General features: G+C 38.6%; 1 protein-coding gene across 3 annotated transcripts in view; it reads left to right on the top strand.

Annotated features, from left to right (window-relative positions):
• Nucleotides 1–5,963: 5,963 nt before the first annotated feature.
• Nucleotides 5,964–21,457, top strand: part of PRUNE2 (prune homolog 2 with BCH domain) — a 133,484-nt gene continuing 117,990 nt past the window's right edge. For all 3 annotated transcript variants that reach the window (XM_083883229.1, XM_083883228.1, XM_083883230.1), the window contains exon 1: nucleotides 5,964–6,041. In XM_083883229.1, the coding sequence (XP_083739355.1) occupies nucleotides 6,006–6,041 (36 nt within the window). In that variant the 5' untranslated portion in view covers nucleotides 5,964–6,005. The remainder of the gene's footprint in view (nucleotides 6,042–21,457) is intronic.

Genomic DNA, 21,457 nt, shown 5'->3' with positions numbered 1-21,457 from the left:
CTATTCAAACCAGTAGTTGTAAGAATGTTCCCTTCTGAACTTCTAAACATCTCCAAATGCAAAAATAATAAACGTACTATATACATTCATTCAGTTCAACAACGGTAATCTATAAAGCAGAAATTTTATGTACTGTTTACTCTAATTTTCTCATACTTAACTTGAAAATGCCTTGTGCTTACTGCAGCCTAAAACTTCTGAGGACTTTGACCCATGTACATGGAACGTAAACGGTGTTAATGATTTAAGTCAAGTACCCTTACCCACTACTTTGACAGAGATTACCATCCTTTGGAAACATCCTTTCTATTTTAAATACTACTACCTATTTTAAATACTACTACCATATGAAAATATAATAGGAATAAATTTCTTTCAATTAACTTCTAAGTGAGGGGTAAGTGGACATGAGATTTGGTAATAGCTTAAACTGAGCCCATCTACCAGAATTACTTCTTTAACCTGGGACTAGCTTCACACAAGTAGCCTGTACTGAGGCTGTGCAAATGACATAACATACTTTGTCATTTAATAGACTGATGTACAGTTAGGGATGTATTCATGTGGCACATGCAATTTGCCTAAATTATCAGTACACATGGTGTAAGAAAGAGGTAGCAGCACAGAAGGTTAACTTCTATAATAACCTGTCTGAGAATACTGTGTTGAAATTTGAGGAACAACCTGGGAACTTGGTTTCCAGAGACATAGTGCTGATGGGAAATGAATCTGGACTCTGGCTTCTCACACTTAATTTCATGCTTCTTTAATTTCATGATACAAGTTGTAGTTTGGGAGCGGACTTAACCAGCAGTCCTATTGTCCACCTTCAGCCTGTACTTTCCCACACAGAAAGCCATTGAATCATCCATTGTTTGGGATACCTCCAAGTACATTTGGTATTGATTCAATATTGCTTTTTGGCCTTGAATTAGTAGCTAGCCTTGGCCCAAAAATGCACACTCTTATTCAGTTTTGCAAGGAGGAACAGAACAGACAATTATTGTAACACAGGAATTATGTGCTTTCACAGCTAAAATATTGTTAATGCATTCAGTCTTCGAAAACCTCAACAGATATATGCATCAGACCTTCAGGAGTCATTTCCTAACCAGGCATGACTTCTTTCTCTTCCTTTGCCCCTCAAAAAAAAAAAAAAAAAGCAGTGGCATTTTAATTTTTCATACCTAATATGAGTATTCCACAAAAGAAATAGGACCTGTTATAAAATTTTGCCTTGAAATTTATACTTAGGAATGAAATAATCAAATAAAATAAACTCTTGGAGAACAAAGTTTCTTAATAGTTCACATTGGGCAAACCAGAAGTTTACATTGGTTTACATTGGGCAAACCAGAAGTCCAAAAGGGGCAGTGATTTCATTGCCTCCATTTTCATGCTCCCATTCACTAAAAGAAAGATAGGAGGCATTGACAGCATAGAGGTTTTATGCATTGTTGATGGGCAGTCTTCATGTTTGGAGAAGAGTCTTGTGATAGTTGAAATGGTTTCTTTTTGTCTGTCTTTATAGGGTGACTGGCAACCAGTCATAAGTTGTGTTCCCCAGGGCTCAGTAGTGAGGCCAGTTCCATTTAATATCTTTATCAGCGATCTGGGTGAGGGGTTGACTGAGTTGCCCCCTCAGGCAAGTTTGCAGATGACACCAAGCTGGGTGGGACGGTTGATCTGCTTAGGGCAGGAAGGCTCTACTGACGGATCTGAATGGACTGGATTGATGGGTCAAGGCCAGTGGTATGAGGCTCGAAAAGGCAAAGTGCCAGGCCCTGTCCTTGGATGACTAGAACTCCATACAACAGTGCTATAGGCTGGGTGCAGAGTGACTGGAAAGCTGCCCTGTGGAAAAGAACCAAAACCTGTTGGTTGACAGCAGCTGAACATGAACCAGCTGTGCCCAGGTAACCAAGAAGGCGAATGACATCCTGGCCTGTATCAGCAACAATGTGGCCAGCAGGACTAGTAAAGGGAGCAAAGGGTAGTCCCTGAACTCTGGTGAGGTCTCACCTTAAATTCTGTATCCAGTGCTGGACCCTTCTCTCACTACAGGACAGACGCTAAGGGGCTGGAGAGCATCCAGAGGGGGTGAAGAGTCTGGAGTGCAAGCCCTCTGAGGAGTGGCTGAGGGAGCTGAGGTTGTTTAATCTGGAGAAAAGACTTATCGATGGGGCATTTAGGGACACAGTTTAGTGGTGAACACTGGTGCTGGATTAATGGGTGGATTTCATGTTAGAGGTCTTTTCCAAATGAAACAATTCTATGATCCTGCAGCCAGGGTAATGGAAACATGAAAAACTGTGCAAATACCAACCACAGGAAGTGAAGACACTTGATACCAAAGACTGGATTACTGGTGACTCTAAGGACATGACCTGTTGGTAAAACTCTTTAAGAAAAAAGCAGTTGCTTTCATAGGCGTACATGGAAATCATAGAGACTCTGAATGTAAAATGGCTTGAGTGCCAATGCAAATGACTGTCAGCCTACTGCTGACACACAGCTTTGTTCTTTTTTTGTTTCTTTGGGTGGCTGTCTGGAGAATTATTATTTCAGTAATTTGTGAAATCACCTTTTTCCTTACAATTTTTTAAATAATATCCTCTTACAAGAGCTGAGAGCTGTGAACTTCTTTTATACTATTACCAAAACGATTGTGTTACATTCTTATTCTATGGGCAGAACTATTTATTCTTACTGTGGTGGTATAAAAAGTCTTGCAATGGGAACCTCAGCCTTATTTAACATGAAAATGTTTGCTAATACATTATTGAAGTGTTTATCTTAAAAAACATTTTGATAGAAATCTAGACAGCTGGATAGCTGTATCATGACAGCTGTTCTATCTCCTTGCTAAGCTGTAAAGATGGGTTTCAGAGTTCAGTTCTGAATTGTTCACTGGTTTTACTTATTCATTATATGGAATAGAACAATCTGAACTGTATGCCTTCAGAATAAATAAAATGGATATGCACCACAGAAACTATGGAATATCACAAAAGTCTATATTATTTGCTGGCACACAGTATGCATGAGGATATAAGGTTTTACTAGGATAGTTTGTATATCGTGCAAATTATTTTGCCCTGGATGATCACAGTGAAAATGGGAAGAGTTTTAGAAGTACAAGAAGTATGAGGCAATGTTCATCATTACTAGTTACAGGAGTTTTTAGGATGTAGTAAAAAGACATAGCAAAGTAATCATATATTTACAATGCTTGAATAATGGCTGAAACTAAAATAATGAACTTTGCCTGGTGAACAGAGAGACATTTACTTCCAAACCACACTCTCTGAAGAAGTATGGTATTATTTGTTTTTAGATTTTCAAAACAACAAACACATACAAAGCAGAACTCTTAATTCACAGCCTAAATCCCTTCAGTGAGACAAGATGTATTGCAAATGTGCTTATGAAGAAGTCAAAATCCAGTATTGCTCAGCAAGTCCATTTTTCAATAATTCATTCTACGAATGAGATATTGAGCAAATTCTCACTTTGGCACACATATGTGATTCCCACAGATTTCATAAGGAGGTAAGTTACACATGTCAAATGAAGAACATACCTTAGGAAAAGCCCCTGGATGACTGTGAACTGGTTTTAGATACTTCAGGAAGAAGGAAAAAAAAATAATCTGAGCCCTGATTCATCTCTAATTTATGCTTCAGTAAAGTGGAAGTAAATTAGTGGCTACAAGTGGGGTAGAAAAGAGGGGACTAAGGCTTAGGAATTTCTATTAAATATTAAGTAGATAAAAAGATTGATACTCTGTCCATGGTTTTGCACAATAGGGTATGAATAATTGATTATTCAATATGTAACTCATACAATAATTATGGAGGCAAAAATGTTACTTAAAAAGCAGTTTCAAAAGCTAGTGCAAATGTTTTCAGGGAGCTCAGGTGCACTCTGTTTTGCTTTCAGTGCAGCTGTACTGAGGCCATCTCTGGAAATCCAACATGGGGATCACAAAGTATCCGCACGGTTCTAGATTCAGTGAAGAACCACTTGGATACTACAACGTAGAGGTATATTTACATTATTTACATGCACAGATCTATTCAGTGGACGTAAAAAGAAGTAATTAGTCAAGACATTTTATTTACAGTATGTGAGAGTGTGTGTGCTTTTTGGTCTGAGGTATTCAGAATACAACTTTCCTGCCTGTTAAGCAAGTTCAGCTTTTTTATTCAACTATTTGCTGCTATGGTCTTTTTTTTTTTTTTTTTTTTAAATACATATGCAAATATGTATTAAAATACATTACAAAAATGACCTTTTTAAACATCAATTGCTCAAACTTCAGCTTAGCTCACATAGCATGCTGGATCTTTTAATTTTGTTTTGCAGACTTTACTGAAGTGAATTATATACTTGACTCTTTTTTTGTGGGGGGCATATTGTTTTTTTACTCAGCAATACATTTCTAGTCGACCTCAACTCTGCATCCTAAGTTACACAGCAATTTCTATATTGTAATACTTCAATTTCAAGTTACAAGTATGAGAGGATGTTGTGCAAAACTTGTAATCTTTCAGGAGACCTACTTTTCTACAAAACAACCAGAAAACCCAAATTCAGATAGAGTTCTGAAACAAATTAATGTGCAAACACATAATGCATTTCAGAAGAAGAAATGTTCCAGTAAATGAAACAGAATTATCTTTTTCCTGTAGAACACTGTCATTTAGAGTACTTTGCTTCATGCAATTTGTCCACTCAAGTATTTTAATGAAGATTTACCTTCCAGTTTTAGATGGTTATGATACAGATTAAGGTTTATTTTTTCTTTTCCCCAGAACAATTTCCAACTGGAACATATGACCAGGCAGAGCAGATTGATTATGGCAGGAAACACAGTAATGGGATCTGCAAGATATCACGGAAGAATTAACAAATCAAATGAGAGCAAATTACAATCATAAGAAAAAGTTTGTTAATAAGGAAACAAGAGCTCTTACAGTAATATCTTCAATGAGCTGCAAAAAAATACACAAGAGAGAAAAATCCCAGATCCCATAGCACTGAATTCTTTAACAATTAGTCATCTCTGACTCCTCAGTGAGGCACAACTTGATTGGAATAATAAAACTGCACTGTCCAGGTTAGTTATTCAGAGTGGGAAGAAAACCCTACACTGGTGAATACTGGTGGTGTGAGAGCCCTGGAGAGGCTGCGAGCCCTACAGTTTATTTTCTGGTCTCCTCTACACTCATTGCATGACCTCCTATTGACTTCTATAATGCTAGACTCCAGCTCTTTGACATTTCTCTTTACTTCTCTACAAAATGCACTCTAACCTGGAAGGTTCCTTTGTGAACTGCTCAACTGAATATATACTAAAAATGTGACTGTGGCCACAGTATTTAGAAAGGATCCTAGGTTTGAGGTACAGGGCAGGGTTTACTGAGGCTTGACTGTCAAACACAGAGTCATAAAATCACAGAATGGTTTGAGTTGGAAGGGACCTTAAAGGACATCTAGTTCCAAACTCCCTGTAGTGGACAGGGACACTGGATCGGGTTGTTCAGAGCTCCGTCCAATCTAATCTGCTCTTTTGCAATTCGAACCCACTACCTGGGTCCCTTCAGACCTTTTGCCACCATGGGAGGGGGACCCCGAAACAGTCTGACACCAGTGCCCTCACCAAACGTGAAACGGGGAACCGAAACACCTCCGTCCAAGCAACCCGCAACAGCCATCAGCTGGTGCCTGTTGCTTTGAGCCCCTGCGCCGGGCGGGCCTCGGCGGGCCCTGTCCCTGGGTCAGGAATTCCCGTCGGAAGCGAGCCGCCGCTTCCCGGGCCCGCGGGGCGCGACACCCACCCCGCCCGCGGGGCTCGCGCCGGCCCTTGCGGCACGGCTGACGTCACGCTGGCGGCGGGCGGGGCCGGGCGGGGCCGGGCGGGCACAGCGGGGCCGGGGCGGGCACTGCCGGGCGGGCACAGCGGGCACTGCGGAGCTCCTGCCCCGCTCCCCCCCGGAGCCATGGAGGAGTTCCTGCAGCGCGCCCGGTCCCGGCTGGTGAGTGGCGGCGGCGGGACTTGGCCTGACTTGCCGGGGACCGCAGCCACCGGCCTCGCCCCCGCAGCCCCGGGTGCTCCCCGAAACTTCTCGGGGCAGTGCTGTGGTCTTCCCTGGCGGGCGGCGGGCAGAGGATGGGGCCGGTGACCTTGGCAGCGGCCGGGGCTGCGGCGGGTTTTAGGGGCGCGTTTTCTTGTGGCGCCTTGCTGTCCTGTCATTGCCGCGGATAATGCTCCGCTTCACGAACCCACGAGCCGGGCTGTGACAGGGTTGTGGGGCTGTCAGCATGCCGTCTGAGGATTATTTGCACATTTCTCGGGACTTAAAGATGCATCAAGTTGCATAGTTGAAGGGAGGGCAGTAACAGACGAAGTCGCTGAAGAAGTGTTCTCGTGTAGTCTAAACGGCACTAGCGGTAGGGAATGAGTTTGGGTAAGCGAAATATTGAGTAACTGAGCAATATGCAGAGATTACCAGGGTTCAGCATCATGATCGTGTCTCAGTTGTCGTCGGTCGATAATAGCCGATGGGAGCCGCAGGGTGTGCGAGTACAGACCGTGCCTCAGTCGGCGTGTTGGGGCGTGGGGTGTGCTGAGGCTGCAGAGCGCTCTCTCTGTCTACAGGGGTCTTACTCTACCCCGGACAGTGTCTGCTCTTTCCCCGCTTTTATGTACTGCAAAAGTAGGATCTTTTAAAGGCTGGGATGGTCTTAGGCCAACTTGTTTTCCATTTTGATTTTCTCTGCAAAACTCAATTTTACTGATTTCTTACCCTTCATGTGTAGCCTGTATGTCCACTAGGTATCCCAGCTCTAAGAAATGCGTTCAGTTATAGGAGTAGGACTAGGTTTATCCTACGGCTGCTTGTTTTATCCTGCGTTTTTTGGGTATTTGGTACTTGTAGGGCCTTCCCAGTTTCATAGATACGTTAAGAATCTGAGGAGAGGGAGCAATTGCAACCCCAAAATGCTCTTTATCTGACAGATGTGGTTTTGTATCTAAAATGATTTGTAAAAGATGGTTTGTTATACTGTCCCTTTTTGGCATACATTGTTGGAAATCAGAGAAACAAGTAATTTTTTAGAGGACTGGAGAAAGAGAATCTCTTGGAAAAAAATGAATCTCTTGGTGGCTTCCTTAATATTTAACTGTGTTGGCAGATATTAAGGGTAAATAAACATGAAGTGTGAAATTCTGGTCACATGCCAACTAAGTTGTTTTATAATGTATTTTTAGGAGTTTTAAAAATATTTTCCTTATGTTTTCATATAGGCAATTGTAACTTTGGTAGCCCTCTTAAAAGATAGCTCACAGTGCAGTTACAAATCCTTAATGCATTTTTCACATTAGCATTTCATGTGTTACAAAATTTGAGATGGGGATGGTGGTAGTTTTGACAAACTTTTGGCTCAAGTACATCATAGGTAGTCTTACTTGATAGAAATTACTTATGCAATGATAATGTTTCCCATTAGTAAATGGCATGCAGTAAGAACAATTTGTTTACCTCTAAAAGCAAATATTGCATTCTTCTTTCTGAATAGCTTTTGATGATCAGAAAAGAGTTGTCTAGAAAGCCAGAATCTAAAGAGGCACATGGAGATTGGAGAAGAGATAATATTACTTCTTTCATTTATAGGAAGTGGGGAACACAGCAACTGAAACACAAGAGCACAGCCCTTTATATTCCTGTAATGTGTGTTTTCAAAAGAAATGCAGAATTCTCTTTGTACCTTCTGAATCAGGGGAGGAAAAGATGTGTTTTGGAGCAGGCCTCCTCTACAGGAGTGGTATTGTGAGAGGGAGTGTTCTTTCTTTCTTTCTGATGTTTCCATGTATGGATGCATCAGCTGAGCATGGCTGGGGGTGAAGCATCTGAGCACTGGTGTGTTTAGTTCAGAACAGATCCATAAGTTTTGTAAGTTGTCTTCAGTTTTCCAGTTTACTCTGTATTATGGTGGCCTGAAAAGGGTAACCTATAGAAAGTCAAGATTTGCATTCTGCAACGTGAAAGGCTGATGATGTGTTTCCTTTCAGCTTGGTCAGGCCTTTTGTGGGGGATGTTCTCAGCTGGTAGCCATAGGCTGAGTTGAGGCCAAACAAGGAGCAGTCTTTGTTTTGACACTGGTGTAGGGTAAAGCTGTGCAGGGGAATGGGTGAGTAACCAAGGAGGAAGGAGCTGCTATGTGTTGTGCAGCCATGTCTGTGGAGGATGCTAAAAGGCCTTACAGTTGTATCTGAGAGGCCTGGTGATGCCACAATGCTGGTGTTTCCCATCACAGGTATCCTTGTTAGTTTAAACGGATTACAGTGCACTGACTACGCAATTGCTACTCACCATGACTAAAGGAAAATTTTCTCCAGAAGAACAGTTGCTCCAGACCATGCAGGGGAACCTATTATAGGAAGTGCTTTGTCATTCATTTGGGTCTGGATCCAGCCACAACATTAATCAAGGCTATTTATCTGTACAGAGCAAATTATAGCCATGGACTGTGCTGCACAAAGGACATGCTTATTTTTTGTTTTCTAAGACTTTCTATTGTGTAACTTCATTGATTTTTGGAGAGAGAAATTCTCTGTGTGTTATCTGTTAATAATAAAGTCTCAACTAGACTATTCCTTCTTAAAAAACAATGGATTTTGCTTTTGTAGTTTGTCAACTGTAAAACACCCTCAGTAAATTTCAGTACCAATCTTTAAAGTTGTTATAATCTGTGTGAAGCCAAGGGGGCAAAATTTTAGAAGGCAATTCATGACAGGATATGAACAATGCCATAATGACATTTTTTCACATTTATGGTTCAATTCTGCAGGTTTTTCTCCATTTTTATTGTAAGTCTAGTAATAAAGTGAGAATAGGTGAGACTAGATGAGATCAAAGATCTTCTAAACCATTCTATCTTGCCTAGTGGGGAATTATAAACAGTAGAATAGGCTGATCAGGTGCTGAAAGCTTAGATCAAAATGTATAGCTGAACTAACATGTTAGCCAGAGCTAGAACCATCTTCCATACATGTGGCTACATCATGTGCTTGTTTTTTATGCTTTGCCTTCAACGAAATCCCTGAGACAGTGAGTTTTATAGTTTTATCATGTGCTTTGTTTGACAGTGACAATATCCCTGTTTGTATGCTTTAAATTGCCTGACAGTTTTGATTTGTGTTCTATGATGCTTCTACCTGATTGAATATTTTTATTCCACTTTCTCTCTGGTGTTTAGTTGTATTTCCATTTTCTCCTTTTCTTCTTTCAGACATTTCCAAGCTAAAGTTTTCTATTGCCTCTTCATACATGAGCATCATTCTATCACTCCGTTCATCCTTGTGCCCTTTCTCTGAAGTTTTAATTTAACCATTTAAAAACTGGGGAGCCCAGAACCATCTGTCAGGTTTAAGTCATGACAGCATAAGAGACTGACAGTAGTACAATGATTTTTTTTTTTTAATTTTTTTTTTCCTTAAGCATTCTTACTCTCCTTATTATTCTGTTTTACTGTCAGAGGGCATTTTTCTGATGCTTTCAGAGTATCACGTAAAGTGAATGCATGATGTTTTTGCTTAGTAATACCGTTTTTTAAGTATGATATGTCACATGTGACAGTGTACAGCACCTTAGTACAGTTAAAAATGAAGATGAATTGTTATCTCACATTTTTCGTAGTCTGCAGTTGGCTCTCATTTCCATTTACTGTTTTATTCCCTAGTCCCTCAGTATGATGAGTCCTTTCTGCAGTTCTTGTAGCCAGTTATAGATTTGACTCTCCTAAATAATCTGGTACTTTTTGCAGCTTTTTCCATCTCATTATTTGCCTGCTTGTCCTACCAGAAGGGTATTTATTATTTATGGATATGAGAAACAACACATATCTCAGCATATACTCTTTTGGAGACTTCATGGTTATTTTTTCTTCATTGAAAAACTGCCCGTTTGTTCCTGTCCTTTTTTTCCTTAACTTTTCATTCTGTAGTATGTAATGAAAGGGTGACATCCCTTTTTCCTTTGGTGATTTTGTTTCTTTATTGGCCTATAGGAAATTTTTCAGTAATATTTTGGAAGATGCAAATACAATACTTGCTTGTCCTTCTCTGCATGCTTATTGACTTACTTAAGAACTTTACTGAACTTTTAACAATTTTGTACAAAAAATGTCATACTTCACAAGCACTTTTCTCCACCATATTACATTATTAATCTCTTGGGATTAGACTCAAATACAGGTAAGCCATCCAGCTGGGGAAGAGTACTGATCAGTCAGTACAAAATTTTGTATAATTTATTCAAGAAAACAAATGAAAAATGTAAGGTTTTAGTGGTGTAAGTTCAGAATGATTATCAGAGCAATTATCAAGGTGTTAAAGTCAATTAAATAGGGAACTAAACATTCAGAAAGTACTTCCTCAGTAATTCTCAGATGTGGAATACTATGTACTGAAGAAGGTACTTAGGTATTTTTCAAGTAATCTTATGTGCTTCAGACTGTTACGGTGAAATGGAATGACTATGAGAAGCTGAATCAAGGGAATTTGTCAAAAAAGAAGCTGTAAGAATTAAAAAAAAAAATAAATTTACAAAATTGCCTTTGAGAGATGCTGAAACAAAGACTGCCAGAGAGTGCTTTTTCCCTGGCTTCAGGTCTGTGCCTAATGGAGAACCTAATGCTTCGTGTGCTGGCTTCGGGGAAGTCAGAGAACAGAATGAGCCCCCAAAGGCTTAATGTGCTGATGATACTGAGATAACCACATACTGCAGCAAAGTGCTTCAAACTAGTAATTGAAAGATGGTCCTCCTCCTGCAGAGAATAGCAAATTAGCTGGGGAAATAATCTTTCTGAATGCTGTGTCATCTTCAGCAGTTAACACTTTTTGGGAACAATACCCCTGCCCTCTAAAAATTGAAGTTCTTTTAATTCCTTGCTGATACAAGAAAAGAGACCAGAATAATAGAGACTAATGTTACACCTGGCAGGGTAACACACGGGACAAATGGGCTATTATGACCCCAGACAGGTGTGCCGAGGAAATTGAATTGAGTGAGTGGACATTTTCCAAACTGGGGGCCAGACCCTTGACCAAGGGATGCCCTTGAGAATAGTAAAAAAGGCTTTTAAGGCACTGCTTTGATAGATATGAAAAATGAATGTCGTGCTTCTTTCTGAGGCACAGAAGTTCAAAGAACAGTTAGTGATGATGGCATGACTTGAGTAGATTTATGTGACCGCAGTTGGAAAACAAGCTGAGTCACTTACATGCTTATTCATACTGCCTCTTATTTTACTGTCTGGAGTTTTTTTTAACAGTGGTGGGCAGTGATTACTTAGAAAATAATGTTCGATTTAGTTGGAATAGTTTTGGCTTTACAGTAAGTGAGAGATACTACAGAAGTGAAGTAGAAGTTATTTTCCCAGAAACTGCTGAACTCCAAGCTCAGGAGTAAAAAATTTTTAAAACATTTAGACAAGAAATCGAGTCTTACCCTCTCATGTATCTTCTTTGCATTCATCCAGCAGCACACAAGGGACCTGACTCCACTTAGCAAGGCACTTACACTATGTAATAATTAAAGACTATGAGTTATGATATTGACTGCAGTTGGAAAACTCAGATATCAGAGTTGTATATACACCTAAAAAGGTTGCAGAATCAGAGTATTACAGCTGATTAACTGTTGATTACTTAAATCTGTCAGAAGAAGTCATGCAGCAGCAACTGCGGAGTCAGTGTTGATTAGTAATAAGGGAAAATGTATAAACATTGCACCAACATAATTCTGAGGTAAATTTTTAAACAAGGCATAGTTCTGAGCAGTTACAGTAATATTGAAGGGCTGGTTTTTGTCATCATAATACAGTTTCAAGTGGAATACTTCCTTCTTTTATGGGTACCACATAATCAAAAATATTTCTTAACTGGGAAAAGAATTCAGGGAATCCTAAGAAAATTATTTAAAGAATTGACATCCTAGAAAAAAAATTACCTAAACATGAAACTTGATTAAATTACTGAGATATGAGAGCAGTCTGGATCTATGAGGTTGCCAGAAGCAATGCAAAGAAAGGAAGGAATCATTCATTCAGTTTCATAGGTATAAATATGTATTTGCAAAACAGTCAGCAGAAGCTTAATAAGGAGAATATTTCCAGAAAATTAGGTCTGTTAGCAAGGAAAACAGTTTCCCAGAGGAGAGAGAGAAAGCTTCTGCATATAAGCAAACCAAAATAAAACCTGAATTGGATGAACATATGTAAAAATAGTTGTAAAGGACAATATATTGGGTAATTTAATAGCCATTTACAGTTCCACTAAGATCAGACAGACTACCAACATGTGGCAGAACTTGAGAATTAAAAACATTTTTCCCTCATGGGTTTTCATGGTTTGGGATGATAGAAATAGCATCTTTAAGCAATAATCTGTGTACCTTGTTTTTTGTCAGTCTCTGGTGCAGTGATGAGTGAAGCACACCATATTGGTCATGATTAGGCCAAATTCTATCCTGGTTAACTTTTGGGGTGTTGAATCATTGCATATGTAGCTGACATACTTTATGCTTTGTTCTACACACAAATGAATTCCAAAGGTATTTCAGTGCAGTGTGGTAGGGTATTTACTAGGGTATCACACAACTGTTAAAGTGTGACCATTCTGTTGTGCTGGATTACATACAAGCACTTAATTAAATAATTGCTTCAGTTCTTATCTTGAGAGTCTGTTGGACATACCGGAGGAAGCAGATAAATCCAAAGTAGTAGTATAGTGGTAATAGTTGGTTTTATGTTTCCTCACTTGTTGGTTAGCATTTTAGCAAAGGGCAGTTTTGAGTAGGAGTTAGAAAAAGCTGGAAAGTTGCTGCAGTTTGGAAATGTGTCTGTAAGCATAGAGACAACATCAGAGAAAAAGGAAAACTGACTACTTTTTCTGTTCCACTGCTACAGACTGTCTAAGACAAAACTCAGCCCTTTGTTATTAAATAGGAAATGATGGAAGAAGCAGAGAAGGATTTGAAGAGGTTTCAAGATGTTGTTGAGGCATTTTCTTGAATGTTAGAGCAAGGAGGGTGGCAAGAGGGAGGTCTATATGGACAGAGTTTGAGCCACAGGCTAGGAAGAGGACGCTTTCCACGGCATGGTTGTGGAAGCTGCTAGGTTATTTCTGGTGAAACCAAATAATCTTTATGTGATTAAACTATCATGTAATGATAGCCAGAGGGTAGGCAGGAAAGGTTAATGAGCTAAACAGGCCTGCAGGGCTTTGCAGTAAGTAAGGTATGTATGTCTAAACTGAATCTGACCCCAGGATTACAGACTGGAGTTATAGGTAGGGTACTCTCATGAGTCCCTTCTGTCTGTGATTTATATTCTTCTGAGAGAGAGGCATAGTAAAAGGAGAAGGAGTAAAGCCTTAGCTTTAACTGTGCTCAGTTGGAGTGTATGATTGTGTTTATGTTGGGAAGATGTGGAGTAAGTATGAGATTTTAGTTTAGAAAGGGCAGGACTGGAGCAGCATGGAAGTCCTGCTCATCAGCCTGGAGTCATGAGGGAGATCAGGCTTAGGATTTAAATTACTTCATAGCAGTCTTGTTATATTCTTTTTCTTAAAAGAAGGATGTCTGTTCCCAAAAACAATTAGACAGGTCCTTAATTACAGGTGTGATATCATTTGTTCTAGTGAGATCCAAATAGATTGCAGTACAGTAAGTACAGAGAACGGACAGTGAAAAGATTAGGAAGATTTCAGAAAATGATGACGTCTGGAGGATGTCAGTTCTCCTTCCTTGTTTACTTAATCATTTGACTGAATGATGTGTAATAGGCCTAATAGATCTAATGCAGTGGCCCAGTTCCATCTTGCACAGTCATAACATGCTTCTGTATATTTCCTTCTAGCTGTAATTTATCAATCTTAATCCTCCTTATAACAAATTCTGTTTAGAGCACAGTTTGATTTTGCAATGTACCTGTTTAGTACTACTTATGATTTACCTGTTTTCTACCACTTAGGAAATTCTGATTTTGCTGTATTTAGGTAGCAATAATTGTGTTCATGTGCATTTATACTTGGCAGTTTCGGTTTTTGATTTAGTCTTGTGTATGGAAGTGGCACTAAGTGCGGTCCCTGTTGCTAACTAACCAAGTTAGCTGCTAAACAGGCCTTTGCCTGTGAGGCACCATCACGCTGTAGTAACCTTTTCCCTAATGGTTAATCTCATTGGGCTACATTGTGCTACACAGCATAAACATTGTCATTCTCAGTACATACTCCGTGCACTGGTACAGTAATCATTACAAAATCCTGATCAAAGAGGAGCTGGTAAGGAAGAAGAAAACTCCGAATTGTTTTTTCAGCTACTATTATACTCTTATAAATCCTGGAAGTATGTGGAGACTTTCAATCTGGAGTTTACAGACACAGGCATATTCTGCTTGGTGAACCTTGTATGCTGTTCTGGAGTCAGTGGGATGGGTGGAAAGAGAGAATCTTCATTTTGATGAGAAGCACAGCTCCTCTGCTTGGGATAGATTTGACTTTTTCTGAAGCAGTGACAAATGGTAAACTTTGGAACACTTGCAGGGACAGTCCTAAATATAGACAGTTGGCAAATAACCAGTTGACTAAGTCAGCAGCCTTTCTTTGACTTAGAAAAGGTTTCAGCATTCAGTCAAAGTCATTTGCAGGCCTGGCTGTGTTACAGCTGAGTCAGATGGAGTACAGTGATGGTTTAACCTGCTGGAAAATTAAGCTGCTGTGTTTGGCAATGCTTGTATGCAGTCTGTGTAAGTTTCATATATGTTTACTTAATTTTCTTACTGATAAATCTGCTAGAGACTTGATCCTTAGCAGTCACATTACTTAGAAGAAGTGGTTTTTTGTGATGTACCTGAGTATTGTGTCTGTAAGAGGGTGTTTAGGTCTATATGAAATCTTGGGAAGGTTAGTCTGCAAGGTTCCTGCATGTCTTTTTTACATTTTTCAAGTAAATAGCCTTATAAAGTTAAAAGTTGAATACAATTTAACTCCCCATTTCATTTCCAGTCTCTTTCTGGTTTTGGATTTGGTTCTGTGCTTCTTTGATTTTTAGAATTTTTCTAAAATTTAACTAACATAAAAATGGCAGTTGCCCATTCAGTTGAAATAATTGTAGCACAGAAAGCAAATTAAATTTTCCCTTTTTGCAAAGATGGGCTTGACTGTTCTTTTTCTTGATTTAGTTGAAATAGGATGTGTGGTAATTTTTTGACTAGCAAAAATACTGTAATTCAAGTTTACTTGAATTACAAACTTTTTTTTTTAAATTCAAAATTAATTGCTCATTCAGTCTATGAGGTATTTGTTGTCTGAATGGTATCACTAGGGCATTCATTATCTGTGGTAAAGAGATGATATACTTCTCTATGATCCTAGGAGAAATCTGTGCATTTGTCTCTGTGACAGGATGGGTCTGTAGAGGCTGATGATAGATAAACGGTGAAGTTGCTGCAAACAGCTTTAAAATTTTGCAACTTGGCTACTTGTTTACATAAAATTTGTTTTGTGTATGAAAGGAAGAAGCATGGGATAGTTTTGTATGATTCTTTGCTTTCTGCATATTCTAAAAGGCAAACTACATAAACTTATATAAAGGCAGTTCCATGCTGCTGTGAGGGATGCCTTCTCTTCCTTGAAAATTTGATGCACACTAGAACTTCAGCACTAATGATCGTAGGAGAAGAATAAAAAGGTTGCATTGATTGAAACAGTATAACTATGCATTTAAGCCTTTATTCCAGGGATAAGAGAGTAGTGTAGACTGGAATTCTAGTCTTTGATTTCCAGAGACACTGGCTCATATCCTGCTTAAAGCACATGTGAAAATGAATGAAATAACCTGTTGTTAGCTATTTGTTAACATCTTAAAGATCATTGCACAGTTTTTAACTGTCACCTTTTGTGCAGTGGAAGAGGAATTTCTGAGACTGGGTCAGAGGTATTTTGCTTGATCTGTTTTGCAGATGTTGTGCAATGTTATGGTATGGTACGAACCTGTCTCAATATCAAGGTGTTGAGCCTTTATGTGAAAAACCAATCAAAGTAGCCATCAACTTTCCCCCCCCGCCCCCTATGATAATTGAATCAGTAATAATCTCGTGGTCTGTAATGATCGTCTATTTACGTATTCTAACTAAAACAAAAGTTAAAGTTGATAAAGAAAATGAGCCGATCCAAAGAAATATTTCTGTTTAAATTTAGGTAAGTATGAAGACTATAAACTCTGCTTGGCTAAAAATGCTGACATCTTGTTTATATTTATACTGGGTAAAACTGAAGAGAGTGGCCCCAGTGTGTGAAAATGGAACACCAAATATAAAAATGCTCTCTTTTAATGCCAACATCAATAAGCAGGTGAAATGAACCTTCTTGTGTCCTTCTCTCCTCAACTTTGTATTTTCCAAAGAGGGTGAAGTAATGAGGTACTTATTTATATTTTTATTTTATCTTTCCTTTCCCCTGTTTTTTTCTCTCTGCTCAGTCTCCTTTCCAATGAGTGCAATACTCAACAGGCAAAGCTATGATACTGCCATTTGGCTTTTAAGAGTAGAGGAATACCGCGTGTGTGAAATTAGTATAGACTGTTAGTAAGTTTCAACAGTTTCAGAACACTGCAGTGTAAGTACTTTGTGGTTCTTCATCAGTGCTGGTGATAGTATAGCTTGTCTTTTCATCCTGTGCCAACGAATGAGCTACAGATTTCATGTCTTCTGTTTTAAGATAAATTAACCTTTTGGGACGTGATTGTTTCTGAACTTCCACTTTCAGTTCTACCATACAACATGCTGTCTTTTGCTAAAAAACCAGATCATCTTATCTGCTTCTGCATTTTGCTGCAGTGAAAAATAAGCAAAGATACTAAACAAGATTAAATGACATTCTCCATATTTCTAGGTCTGCTTCTTTGTGTGTGTCCTCCAGTATTAACTGAGTGCTTCATTACTTACCTTTTAAACTAGTTAGAATTGGTTTAAGTCTTTGCATATTTCAAATTTTCAGACCCCACATCAGTGCTTCTTGATGATGTTGCAGCAAAAGCAACCTAGTTAGTCGCCCTATTAAGTAGTGATTAGAATTTAGCTGCTTTTCTTTCAGCCAGATAATAATTACTGATACTGAATTAAAAGCAGTCTGTAGGAGCAAAATCTGCTCTCTGCTTCCATAAGTCAGATGTGGTTATACGTCTATATTTTATATAATTTTTTGAGCAACAGTAAAATATCAGAAGCTGGAGTAGCTGCACATCTGATGTGTTCTGTCCAGTTTAAAAACTCAGAAGATGATTGAATCCCAAGCATTGTGAGGTGTAAACATCTCTTTCAGATGCATGAAAATCTCTGTTACACATCTATTGCATTGTGAGAATGTGGAACTCAGTTTGAAGCACAGGTTTAGATTTTAATGTTTCCAAAATGACTACATAGATTCTTTAGGAATTGGCTATATATGATAGCCAAAGAAGGTAAGACTGACGAAAATGGTAAGGGGCTGCAAATACTGAGTTTAGTTGTCCAGCCTGACATCTCAGCTTAGCAGTTTTCACCTAGTCCATACATTTTCACCTAGTCCATACATTCCATTACCACTTTTATGTAGTTCACTTGTACACTTACATTCTCTGTCAGTAGCACACAGAGAGAGAAACACAAACCCTAGGGAGTCTGTTTCTAGAAACTGTTGAGATAGGCAAGAAAATTCCTGAGGTGATGGGAGAAGAGACCTTACTGAGTCAAGTTGGAATCTTTCATGCATGTTAGAAGCACTGACCTCTCTGATAAATTTACACCTCTAAAGAAGGAGGAAACATGTGGCATGCTATGGCTTTTGACTTTCTGACAAACACTTTAAAGAAATAAAGTTCTTCTCATGCTTTGATTTGAAGGAAAAATTTGAGGGCCTCAAGGGCAAGACTTCAAAGGAATGTCTGAGGTTGCTTGGCTTGCCCAGCTTGAGGGAAGAGAAGGCTGAGGCAAGACACAGGCTGGTGGCAGGGGAGCTGCTGGTGGGCAGTGATAGATCGTGAGGAAATGGAATGAAGCTGTGCCAGGATATGTTCAGACTGGACATAAGAAAGGTTCTTTGCTGAAAGAGAGGATGGTCAGTCACTAGAACAGGCTTCTCATAGCATCAAAGCCTCTCAGAATTCAAGGAAAGTCTGGGTGATGCTTTTAGTCTTCTAGTGTCGGGTAGTTCTGCAAGAATCAAGGAGTTGGACTTGATGGTCCCATGAATACTTTCCAGCTTGAGATATCCAGGAGTTTTATGATTCTGTGAAATATGAAGAGCTTTTATTTCTTCCTTTTTGAAATAAAAAATGGTAAATAATTTTTTACAAGCTCTTCTGCAAAATCTAAAGTGGATTTATTTTCTTTGTGGTCGTAGTTTGATATACTTTTGCTTGTACTTTCCAGCCTGAGTATTAATAACTGTAATTAACAGATAGATTCAGAGCATCACAATTCTTGAGAAAGCACTTTAAATCAACTGGCTTGTCATTTTTTGACAGGAATGACAGGCAAAAGGTCCATCCTTCAGAGATCCCAGCTGAATACACTGCTGCAATAGGTGACTGGGTGACATTGAGACAGTTGCAGCTGTAAGACTATTTATCTTTACATTAAAAAGATTTAGCCCTCATGATAGACTATTCATCTGTGACAGTCCAGAGAAACTCAGAAATTGCTTGCTTCCTTAATCAGATACACCTTTTCTTTTCTTGGAAGAGTATACCTCCACAGCATTTCTTTTGAGGACTCCTTTACACATTGCTGAATGTTTAGAAAGTAACTAATTTTTTGCGATAGTTTGGTATGAACTAGTTTGGTATATGATAGAAGAAAATGTCTGCATTGAGAGCTAGAAACCACTTCTGTAATAAAAATAAACAGAAGTCAGTAGATAACAGGTAGGGCAAGGGAATTTTCTTGCATTTTCTGCATCTTTACAGAAGTACTTGGGTGCTTGCAAGCCTCATTTTCTCCTGTTTGTTAACACTGAGTGTTTTGAACAAGAGTATGGTGTGATATATTTAAGTTATGAAGCAACTAGTAAATCAAAGCCCTGACAAAGCAAAAGCAGAATGGTAACATTTATTGAATGCAGAAGTGTCCTGTTTAGTTTCCGATTCTGTCAAAAGTCTAAATAAACTTGCAGACATAAACTGAATCATGGAAACTTACTTTCACTTATGCTTACATTCTTTGTCTGCTATTTTTGGTTACTATTGTCCCACCTTTACATAATTGCAAATGTTTCATTGCAAATTAATATGAATCAATATACATATAGTTTAAAATAGCTCAGACTCACTGAGCTTTAGTAGCTAGGTCTTTTTCCTTGTTAGCTTTTACACAAATGACTGCATAAATTAGATAGTTGTATTGGGAGACCAGAGAGCAATGTAAATCAAGGGAATCAAATGTTGCTGAAAATAGGGTGTTTCCAGTCACAGAGAGGTGAGTTTTCCACTTTCTCTCTCTTTGGTGCTCATAGCTTCCCCTGCTGAATGATTTGTGGGAAGAAGTTTTTTCTGTTGTTTCTGAAGAGGGCCATGCTGTGCCGTGACCTTTTTTCTGTTTTTGACAGGATGATCAGTCATACAGCAGAATTACAAAAGGAGTTACTTAGACAGAGGTAGCAGTATCTGTCTTCTGTGTCCTATTATTGGCAAAGTTTTCCAAAGTATCCAAAACTGATGGCAGAGGTTTTTTTTTTTTCTGAGGTGTTATATATTTATTAAAAAATCTTTTAATTTAAATAGTTTCTACTGCATTCTCTGAATGTTGTTTATATGCTGAAGCATTAAAAACCAGCATTATATGCTGAAAAGAGAATTCCTTTAGGAGAAGCAGTTACATGTAGGGTTCATGTAACTGTTTTATGAACTTTCATTGTGTTGTACATTTTTAAATGGTATTTTGGGTTTCATCTTATTGTTAAGTATTGCTATCACTATGTTTCACATTGATTTTACAGATTGATTATGACCAGAGTAAGAATTGCAGATTTTCTTCCTAATGCTATGTTAAACAAATTACACAGCCCAAATGCTTCATAGTATACCTTTCATAATAAAACAGGTAATTTAAGTCATGCTTTTATTAAGACATGTACATCTGTTGATATTGGTATATCATATAGGCTGGTTTTAAGGAAAAAAATAAATAAAATTTAAACTTTTTATTTTGGTGCTAATTGTGATACTAACTACCATAACTGTTAACATCCTGGTCCCCCAAATTAATGGACATGATTACAGTGTATTTGTAAGGCTGGCCTTTGAATCACAGAATATAAAATTCATGTGCTTTCAGCAGGTGTGGATCTCCTCAGACACGCATAACAATCTATTTTTATTAGTAGGCCTCATTCTCAATATTTGCCTCTCATATACTGCTGTGTGTAATAGATGACTTGCATCACAAATCCTCTGTGGGTTTCTATAAATTTAAACAGCTTACTAATATCTTGTAATCTTGTAGTGGAGTATCTCAAATCTCTTTTAAGTCAGTATGTTGGGTTTTTTTTGATAAGACATGTTTTTTTTATTCAGGAGTGGCAATGTATATGTTGGTGCTTATGTGTATGAACTCTGTCTACAGCTAGGGATTAAATGTTCAAATATGACTGAATATAATTATATTGCCATTATACCGTATCCTCTTTGGCTGATGCTAAGAGAAATTATTGTTCTACTTAGCTGGTGAAAGAAAGGAAAGAATTACGCTGTGTTTATTTTTAACAGACTTTTCTAATTCTATTAATGCTGAACAGATACCCTTTCAATAGCAGTACAAGGCCAGTATATGCTTCCCGTATAAGGGAAGGAAAGCTACATGTCGTTATTCCATTTGTTCTTTCAGTGAAAAATACTTACATTACACAAAATACTGTGTAATCATCCTCTGATATGCTGAGATGCATGCAATTAACTAAGCAGAAATCATAAGCTAAAAATATATATATCAGACTGGGAGCAGAGAGTGACCTAACACTGCAAAGCCATGAAATCATTACTAGTTCCTGTTACCACTGTTCCTGTTCTGACAAGTGTTTATCTGGATGCTTGTCAGTGTCTCCAAGGGCAGTGAATCCCTTTAACATCTTGAACACTGTGAGGACACAGAGAAATCACGTGGTTCACACGTTGTAGCATTCTTATAACTGGAAATACAGGAATTGTCTTATTGGCACAGAATGCATGTCTGTGAGTTGGAGTAAGTTGTGTTGCTAGTCACTGAGGTGAGGTTACAATTTTAGGTGCTGTACCAGTGTCATCAGAGTATACTAGTAGGAAAATCTGGGCCTGGATGCTGTGAGCAGCCTTGTGCATAGGTATTTTGGCTTGTATAAATCCCTTTTATGGACCTAGGGGTTTTGTTTTTGTTTGTG

This window comes from Zosterops lateralis, assembly GCF_965231275.1.
Source record: "Zosterops lateralis genome assembly, chromosome: Z".
Lineage (NCBI taxonomy): Eukaryota > Metazoa > Chordata > Aves > Passeriformes > Zosteropidae > Zosterops > Zosterops lateralis.
The sequence above is the reverse complement of the archived record's forward strand: the minus strand, read 5'-3'. Positions and strand labels throughout refer to the sequence as shown.